The 9,749-nt window shown below is 46.7% G+C and overlaps 1 protein-coding gene across 1 annotated transcript; it reads right to left on the bottom strand.

The window, feature by feature from the left end:
- Positions 1-4,210: 4,210 nt before the first annotated feature.
- On the bottom strand, positions 4,211-7,862 carry thumpd1 (THUMP domain containing 1). Its single transcript, XM_028972455.1, is given in 5 exon segments — positions 4,211-4,556; positions 5,742-5,990; positions 6,072-6,234; positions 7,525-7,623; positions 7,625-7,862. Coding segments are annotated over 5 exon segments (900 nt in total). The 5' UTR covers positions 7,730-7,862; the 3' UTR covers positions 4,211-4,272.
- Between the last annotated feature and the right edge of the window lie 1,887 nt (positions 7,863-9,749).

Raw genomic sequence — 9,749 nt, 5'->3', positions numbered from 1 at the left:
ACGGGTTCCGCGGCGAGGGCGATAAACGGCCTCCGTTTGCCGCGACTCGGCGGCCGAGTCACGTCAGCATTTCTCTAATTAACCACGACAGGAAATCGCGCCCGTTCGGCACACGCCAATTCAATCCTCATCACGTATTACAGCAGCGACAGCCGTTCGCTGTGAGAACGGTAAATGACCTCGGGGTCACGCCAGCGTTTCTCGAATTAACCGCGACCGGAAGCGCCTCTCCTGCACGGGAGACGTTAATCGGCAGGCGAAAACCGGAACGTTGCACCTCATCAGCGAGGCCAGCGGCCCAGAGGCACGAACGCCATCTTCCTCGCCTCATTAACATCCTCGTTTTGTCCAGCTTAATGTCAACCGGGGCGTCCGTGACCGCAAGACTCCAGCACAACGATGGACGGCCTAATTAACCATAATGAGGGTGTGAAGATGCTAAATTTCCAACTCGGGACGTGAACTAAAGACCCCCCCTGATATGGCAGGTTTTGTATCTACAACTAATCCAAAATGCAGCAGCACGACTGATCTTCAACCTTCCCAAGTTGTCCCACACCGCCACTCTGCTACGTTCCCTCCATTTACATTTACATCATTTATCAGACGCCCTTATCCAGAGCGACTTACAATCAGTAGTTGGAGACACTCAGGGGGGGACACTCTTGCTCAGGGACACAATGGTAGTAAGTGGGGTTTGAACCTGGGTCTTCTGGTCCACATGCGAGTGTGTTACCCACTAGGCTACAATCACCCTGGCTCCACTGGCTCCCAGTAGCTGCATGCATCAGGTTCAAAATACTGATGCTGGCCTACAAAGCCAAACATGGAGTAGCACCATCCTACCTCACAGCCCTTATTACACCTCACACTGCACCTCGTATACTCCGAACCTCCAGTACTGCTCGCCTGGTCCCTCCATCTCTGAAGGTAAAAGGAAGACGTTCATCTAGACTCTTCTCCGTCTTGGCCCCTTGGTGGTGGAATGAACTTCCCCTCGAGGTCAGAACAGCTCAGTCACTGAGCACCTTCAAACGGCAGCTCAAGACCTTCCTCTTTAGAGAATACTTAGATGAACTTGTAACGTTCTTATTGTCTGTCTACTGTATAGAAACTACAACAGAGTTAATAAAAAGATTGTATTCATAGTTGGGGGTCCTAGTGAACCAGAACTGATCACTTCACATTGTAAGTCGCTCTGGATAAGGGCGTCTAGCCAAATGCCTTAAATGGAAATGTATATGACCACACCCGACCGTTGTTCTTGCAATAGGACTGCAAGAACTGGGGTGGTAGTAGCCTAGTGGGTAACACACTCGCCTATGAACCAGAAGACCCAGGTTCAAATCCCGCTTACGACCATCGTGTCAGCAAGTGCTACGACGTGCTAGAAACTGTGGTGGAGCAGAGGATGCTGGGAAAGCTGCGGTCTGGTATTGGGAATGCTGATCACCCACTGCACGGTGCCCTGGAGGGGCAGAGGAGTTTCTTCAGCAATAGACTAACAAGTTTGAAATGCTCCACTATTTATTTTAACAGTGACAGATAGCACATCAAAAGGAAAATTTAACTTAAAAAAATAACTTGAAATAAAAGATAGAAACTGATTGAAATAAGTATTTGAACCCATACCAACCATTAAGAGTTCTGGCTCCCACAGAGTGGCTAGACACGCCTACTCAATTAGTCCCCCTCATTAATGACACCTGTCTTAACTAGTCACCTGTCTAAAAGACACCTGTCCACAGAATCAATCAATCAGGCAGACTCCAAACTCTCCAACATGGGAAAGACCAAAGAGCTGTCCAAGGATGTCAGAGACAAAATTGTAGACGTGCACAAGGCTGGAATGGCCTTCATTAGCAAGAAGCTGGGAGAGAAGGTGACAACTGTTGCTGCAATTGTTGGAGCACAAAATGACCATCAATAGACCTCGGTCTCAGGCTCCACGCAAGATCTCACCTTGTGGGGTCTCAATGATTCTGAGAGAGGTGGGAAACCATCCTAGATCTACACAGGAGGAGTTAGTTAATGACCTCAAAGTAGCTGGGACCACAGTCACCAAGAAAACCATTGGAAACACATTAAAATCCTGCAGTGCTCGCAAGGTCCCCCTGCTCAAGAAGGCACATGTGCAGGCCCGTCTGAAGCTTGCCAATGAACTCCTGAATGATTCAGAGAGTGACTGGGAGAAGGTGCTGTGGTCAGATGAGACCAACATTGAGCTCTTTGGCATTAACTCAACTCACCGTGTTTGGAGGAAGGAAAATGCTGCCTATGACCCCCAAAACACCGTCCCCACTATCAAGCATGGAGGTGGAAACATTTTGCTTTGGGGGTGTTTTTCTGCTAAGGGCACAGGACAACTTCACCGCATCAACGGGAAAATGGACGGAGCCATGTATCGTAAAATCCTGAGCGACTACCTCCTTCCATCTGCCAGGAAATTGAAAATGGGTCGTGGATGGGTGTTCCAGCACGACAATGACCCAAAACATACAGCAAAGGCAACAAAGGAATGGCTCAAGAAGAAGCACATTAAGGTCATGGAGTGGCCTAGTCAGTCTCCTGACTTTAATCCAATAGAAAACCTATGGAGGGAGCTGAAGCTCAAAGTTGCACAGAGACAGCCTCGAAACCTAGTGATTTAGAGATGATCTGTAAAGAGGAGTGGACCAAAATTCCTCCTGAAATGTGTGCAAACTTGGTCATCAAGTACAAGAAACGTTTGACCTCTGTGCTTGCAAACAAGGGTTTTGCCACTAAGTATTAAGTCTTTTTTAGTTAGAGGGTTCAAATACGTATTTCACTCAATGAATAAACCAACCATTAAAATGATATTGTTCTGAGACTTTTCATTTCATTGGACAAACTTACAAAATCAGCGAGGGGTCAAATAATTATTTCCTCCACTGTATATGTATGTATATATATTTTTCTTTTGTTTGGTTTTGTTTCTATTTACTTGTTTCTTTTTAAAATTTATTTATATTGGGGTCTATATTGGGGATTGTTGGAGCGGTTTTCTTTTCTAACCTTTTGTAAATATTGTTATTGCTCATGCTCTAATTCCAATAAAGAAAAGTAAAAAAAATAAAAAAAATGCTTCACTGAACGGCAGAGGAAATCCTTCCTTCCCACAGCTGCCCACTGCTCACCAAGGGTGACGGGTAAAAGCAGAGGACACATTTTGTGTCACCGTGTGCTGTGCTGCAGCGTTTCACAATCCCCTCACTTTCTTCTGTGCAACTGTCTCCTGTTGCAGTTCTACTGTGCAATAACTTATTGACTCTAAACTTTGAACTCTTTCATAATGTGCAATGCTGCTTGAGCCATTACTGCATACTTATTTTAATTTTATTCATCTCTCTGTGCACTTGTTGTATGTCTTTCCCTCTGTGCAGTTGTAGCATGAGCAATTTCCTTCGGGATGAAGAAAGCTTTCCGATTCTAGAAATGTGGGCAAAATGTGAGAAAAACCGTGTGACCCCAGTGTTAAACTAATTATGCCATATTACTTATTGACATGCAACAACCATGCGTAAGTTTAGTAGAAGCTGCCCTGTGGGATAATGTTCCCGGGAATCTCCTGATCTCCCAGTGTTCCGTGCGCAGTGAACAATGGCGTCCGGCAGTTAATTAGTGACTAAAAATATATAGATTTTTAAATCCTTTCGGCTCCGTTTGGGACGTCGGCTGCGTGTCGATCTCAACCGGAGGGACTAATTACACAAGTTCAACGTCTCACCATAATTAGCTCGGCCGCGTCCGAGCCACGACTCCCTGCGGCAGAAACAGGACGTTGCACAGAAGAAAGTGAAGGGATTGTGAAACACTGCAGCACAGCACACGGTGACACAAAATGTGTCCTCTGCTTTTACCCGTCACCCTTGGTGAGCAGTGGTGGCCTAGCGGTGTCCCCGGGCGCCCGTCATGGCTGCCCACTGCTCACTCAGGGTGATGGGTTAAATGCAGAGGACAAATTTCACTGTGTGCACCATGTGCTGTGCTGCTGTTTAAGCTCATCTAAAAAAAAAAAAAAAAAGAAGGTAAATGTAGTTTTATTTTAAAAGGAAAAGTACACAGAACCACAGTTGGAAACATCTGTTGAGGGAAAAAAAATATAAATTACCGACTACAAGCCAATTATTCGCACGCCAACAGGTTTATGAAACTAACGTCTAATAAAAACCGGTAAACAATCTAAAGAAAAAAAAAAAAAAAACAGTTTCTGCCTCCTGTGAAAAAGTACAAAACCGGGGGCCATTTCTTCTAAAGGGTCGTCACTCCGTCTTTTTCTCCTGGCACCTCATCGGACGGCTTCTCGACCGATGCCTGAGCCGCGGGTACCGCTTCGGCCCCGCCGTTGCCAGCCGGGTTGGTAGGCTCCGGCTGCCCGTCGGCCTTGACCACCTCCTGCAGGTTGAACTTCTTGAAGGCCACGTAGTCCCGCGCCACGCTGACGCAGCACACGCTCTTGATCACCTCCACGATGATGGTGAGCTCCGGGTTGGTCAGGTTGACTTTGTTCGCCGGGTTTAGCCTGCCCACCAGTCCTGTGAAGGAGGGGATTTGGATGAACATCCAGTAATACAATACCAAACCAGTCAACTTGCGAAAGATGAACGTTGCGTACAGCATGAGGCGTTCAGCCTGATCCACGATTAAATGGTCTACAGATCTGAGACAACGTAAAGACTGCCGCGTTTCTCAAAGTCTATTAAGTGGCACTTTACTTGGCAGACACTTTTATCCAAAATGACTTACAAAGCAATTCTCACTCGGTTTCCATAAATTGTGAGTCAAAAAACTAAGACCTAACTTGTCAAGAAGAACATGCCAGGAAATTGTTAAGTGCGTGTTGGACTCGTTTGAAATACTTTTTCAACAAGTGGGTTTTCAGCTGCTTCTTAAAGGTGGTGGTAGTCTCAGCTAGTCGAATGGAGCAGGACAAGTTGTTCCACCAGCCAGGGACAACGAAGGAGAACAGAGTCGATTGGGATCGGAGACCCCGTGAAGAGGGAATATTCAGTCTCGTTTCGTTTGCAGATCTGAGAGGGCGTGCAGGAGTGTAGGTGGCTAGTAGTGTGTTTGTATAGGAGGGTGCACTTCCATTTACAGCCCTGTAGGGGAGCATCAAGGATTTAAACTCGATGCGAGCAGCTACCGGGACCAGTGGAGAGAGGTGAGAAGAGGCGGGAGTGTTTAGGCTGGTTGAAGATGAGGCGGGCTGCCATATTTTGGACCATCTGGAGTGGTTTTATGGTGACTGCACAGGCTCCAGCCAGGAGAGTTACAATAGTCGAGTTTAGAGATAAACTCTGATAAAATACTGATACGTTCTTATGGAGCCCCCCCACCCCCCAATAATCACCAGCAAAGCACCGTCCCCACACACTGCTCCCCGGGCGACTGTCATGGCTGCCCACTGCTCACCAAGGGTGATGGTTAAATGCCGAGGACACATTTCACTGTGTGCACCGTGTGCTGTGCTGCTGTGTATCACAATGACAATCACTTCACTTTAAACACTTTAGGTTCTAAAGGTAACGGTGTTTAAAAAAAAAAAAAAAAAAAAAAAGGCCACTCAATCCTCCATGGCGCCACTTAATGGTAAAATTCTAGCACATCTCTACATAGCAACACCAACATCACCGACACTTTTAATCAGCGCTATTTGTTTCGCTACCGACTAAAACTTTTGCCAAGTAAAAGAACCGGTGACGGTAATCAGCTCCCACCTGCCAGCGACTTGATGACGTCGTCCCTCTTGTTGTGGCTGCTGTTCCGGGCTTTAAAGACGATCTGGTATGAGGCCTGGTTGGGCGTCTTGAACCAGGGTTCCAGGAAGGTGCTCAGGTACTTCTCCATGTCTTCAGGGAAGGCCTTGCAGGTGCCGCACACCGGCAGCATTCGCAAGATCACGCGCGACTTCTTCTTCTTGGTCGTGTGCAGGTCTTGCAAAATGCGGTGCACCAGCTGGCCAGGATCTGCAGGGCGGGGGACGCAACGGAGGGGTCACGGGTGGCGGAGGGGGTGCGGAACGCCGCCGCCGGTCACGGAACACTCACCAAGGCCCTGCGTGCGGATGAAGACCACGTTGTTCGCCCCGCTCTCCAGGGCCTGAAACCGCCGCTCGCGCTTCTCGGTGGACGTGCGAATCTGCGCCACCTCCCTCTTCAGGGCCGCTTCCACGTCGTCCCCGTCCTCCTCGCTGTGGCTGTCCTCTGCAAACTCCACAGGGCAAATCGAATTCAGCCAATAAACATACACGCCGCGCCTGAAATTGACGGCGGAATATCTTCATCTGCGAACCTTTTTGACATATCGAAATGTATCAAGTTATATTGTTTGACGAATAAAATTAAATAGGATTTACATAATCAATTGGCGAGACGTCACCTCCTCTCGTTCAATCGAGCAATTATTATACTGCATTTCTGTACTTTCTGGATTATACTGAATCACTTCCTCAATTACCGTTTGCGCAATAATTTTGGGATGCTTGCGGTGGTTTAGCAGATCGCTGGGAGAAAACGTGTGGTCGAATGGATGTAAAGTATTCCTGAGTCTATAAGGTAACAATAATATTATAATAATATTAAATCTGATAAATTATTAAATGAGTTTGACTAAAAGGGAATGTTTTTTTGTCTGTAGTGGCCCAGTGGGTACCACACTCGCTTACGAACCAGAAGACCCAGGTTCAATCCCCACTTACTACCACTGTGTCCCTGAGCAAGACACTTAACCCTGCCCACTGCTCACTCAGGGTGATGGGATAAATGCAGAGGACAAATTTCACTGTGTGCACCGTGTGCTGTGCATCACATGTGACAATCACTTCACTTTACTTTAAATGCCATAAATGTAAATGTACTTGTAATTGTACCATATGGATCGAGTTAAATAGAACTGCATTTCTAAGAAAATGCAGCATTCACTGAATAAAACTAGATTAAAACATTCATGGATAATTCTGACTGAAATGCTCAGACTTTTAGTCTAGACTAGACTAAAACTAAACTTAAATTAGGCCGCCACAAGCAACTATACGGGATAAGGGCACACACGCCCTTATCCAGAGCGACTTACAGTCAGCAGTGACAGGGACAGTCCCCCCCTGGAGACACTCGGGGTCAAGTGTACCGCTCAGGGACACGATGGTAGTAAGTGGGGTTCAAACATGGGACTTTGTGGGTCTCCTGGTTCATGGGCGAGTGTGTAACACCTTAACAGCAGGAAACAAATTCCCCACTACCAGTCTCCAATTTCATATGGAGCAGTGGTGGCCTAGCGGTTATCCCGTAATCAGAAGGTTGCCGGTTCGAATCCCGATCCGCCAAGGTGCCACTGAGCAAAGTGTCGTCCCCGCACACTGCACCTCGGGCGCCTGTCATGGCTGCCCACTGCTCACTCAGGGTGATGGGTTAAATGCAGAGGACACATTTCCCTGTGTGCACCGTGTGCTGTGTTTCACAATTCTATTCTGTACACGTGCGTGTTTCGCTTCCGTCCACTCACTGTCTCCGGGCCGTACAGCTGCTCGGCGTACTCGCTGAGGAGGTCGTACGCCTCGGCGGTGCACTTGCGCTCGTTCATGTTGCAGGTGATGAGGACGCCCCTGCATGCCCACCTCCAGCTCGCCGGAGCCCCTCGCCCTCTTGCCCCTCGGGCCGCCGTAGCGCCGCCTGCCGCGCTTCTTGGACTCGTCTTGGCCTTGCGACATGTCTGCGGAGGTGCTTCGCCCGAGGACGCGTTTATGCGCGCATTCCGAGCGTGTATATCTATCTATCTATCTATATATATATATCACGCAGAACCCACGCACCGAACGCGCAGTTGATGCGGAAGTGGGTCGAGTTACGGGTAGCCAAGAGGGACAAACAGGGCGTTTCTCCCACCAACGCCTCATTTCCTTCGCTCGTTCTTTACTCTTAAAAAAAACATTATACATTTTTATACATTATCACTGTACGACACACCCGTACACCACGTGGCATTTATAATAAAAATACAACAAACAATAAAATAATACATTAATTTCACGTACAATTGACGTAAAACAAGTAATAATTGGGGACACAATGTAATATTGTGTGTCTGAATGTGTTGGTAAAGATTCTGGTCGAATTCTTGGTACAAAGTAAAGTGGTTCTAAGTTCTAGATCTAAAAATCCAGATAATTCTGTGTTTGGGCTCCTTCAAGTAAAAACCAAGCAAAGGAAAATATAGTACTTTTACTTTACAAAGCGACTTACAAGAGGAAGACACCAGAAATTCTTGTTCGATTTCTATAGAATATTGAGTTTACAAACTAAGAGCCCTGATAAGGCTTAGACTTGTCAGTGAAGAGCATGCTCGGAGATTGTTAGGTGCTAGACTAAGAAAAATTATAATGTATTTATTTACATTTACATTTACATTTACGGCATTTGGCAGACGCCCTTATCCAGAGCGACTTACAACGTGCTTTCAAGTTACCATCGATGAAGAGATCAATTCCGGTTCACTAGGACCCCAACTATGAATACATCTATTTAATTCACTCTGTTGTAGATTCTGTACACAAAGTTTGACAAGAAAATAACAATTTAATCTAAATATTCTTTAAAGAGGAAGGTCTTGAGCTGTCGTTTGAAGGTGCTCAGTGACTGAGCTGTTCTGACCTCGTGGGGAAGTTCATTCCACCACCGATGGGCCAAGACGGAGAAGAGTCTAGATGAATGTTTTCCTTTTACATTTATACATTTTTGTATTGTTTGTGCAATGTGTACGCATGTGCGTGTGTAAGTGTTAGATTTGTCTGTAATATTTTTGGAATAAGAGGGTTTTCACCTTCTTCTTAAAAGTGGTGATAGTCTCGGCTAGTCGTGTGGAGGAGGGCAGGTTGTTCCACCAGCCAGGGACAACAACGGAGAACAGACATGATTGGAATCGGAGACCCCGTGAAGAAGGAATTTTTAGTCTCCTTTCGTTTGCCGATCTGAGAGAGCGTGTAGGAGTGTATCTAGGTAGTAGTGTGTTGATGTAGGAGGGCGCAGTTCTATTTACAGCCCTGTAGGGGAGCATCAAGGATTCGAACTCAATGCGAGCAGCTACCGGGAGCCAGTGGAGAGAGGTGAGAAGAGGTGTAACATGGGTGTATTTTGGCTGATTGAAGATGAGACGGGCTGCCATATTTTGGATCATCTGGAGTGGTTTTATGGAGACTGCAGAGGCTCCAGCCAGGAGGGAGTTACAATAGTCGAGTTTGGAGATGCCTGGACGAGTTTGCCTGGACGAGGAGCTGCGTAGCCTGTTGCGAGAGAAAAGGCCGAATCTTGCGAATGTTGTAGAGAGTGAACCTGCAGGATCTGGAGATCGCAGCAACGTGATGGTTCAAACTCAATTTGTCATCTATCCAAATTCCAAGGCTTTTTGCAGACGCCATGGGTGTTAACAGTAGCGAGCCAATTTGAATTGAAAGGTTTTGCTGAGGGGAATTGTTGCCCGGAAAGATCAGAATCTCGGTTTTGGATAGGTTGAGTTGATAGGTTGGATAGTAGAGCGAATGAAAAAGTTTCCCAAATATTAGTCAAATGATGGATCTCAAAAGAGGGATTAAAGCGGACAACTTGTGGGGTTACCAACCATATCGTCAAACCCCACTTGTAACTTGTAAGGAAAATCCACGTGGACAAGCGCACATCTAACGGTCCTCCACCACTCACGATAAATGTAGACTGCAGTGTCCAGTGGCAATGTGG

Source organism: Denticeps clupeoides, chromosome 3, assembly GCF_900700375.1.
Source record: "Denticeps clupeoides chromosome 3, fDenClu1.1, whole genome shotgun sequence".
NCBI classification, from domain to species: domain Eukaryota; kingdom Metazoa; phylum Chordata; class Actinopteri; order Clupeiformes; family Denticipitidae; genus Denticeps; species Denticeps clupeoides.
The sequence above is the reverse complement of the archived record's forward strand: the minus strand, read 5'-3'. Positions and strand labels throughout refer to the sequence as shown.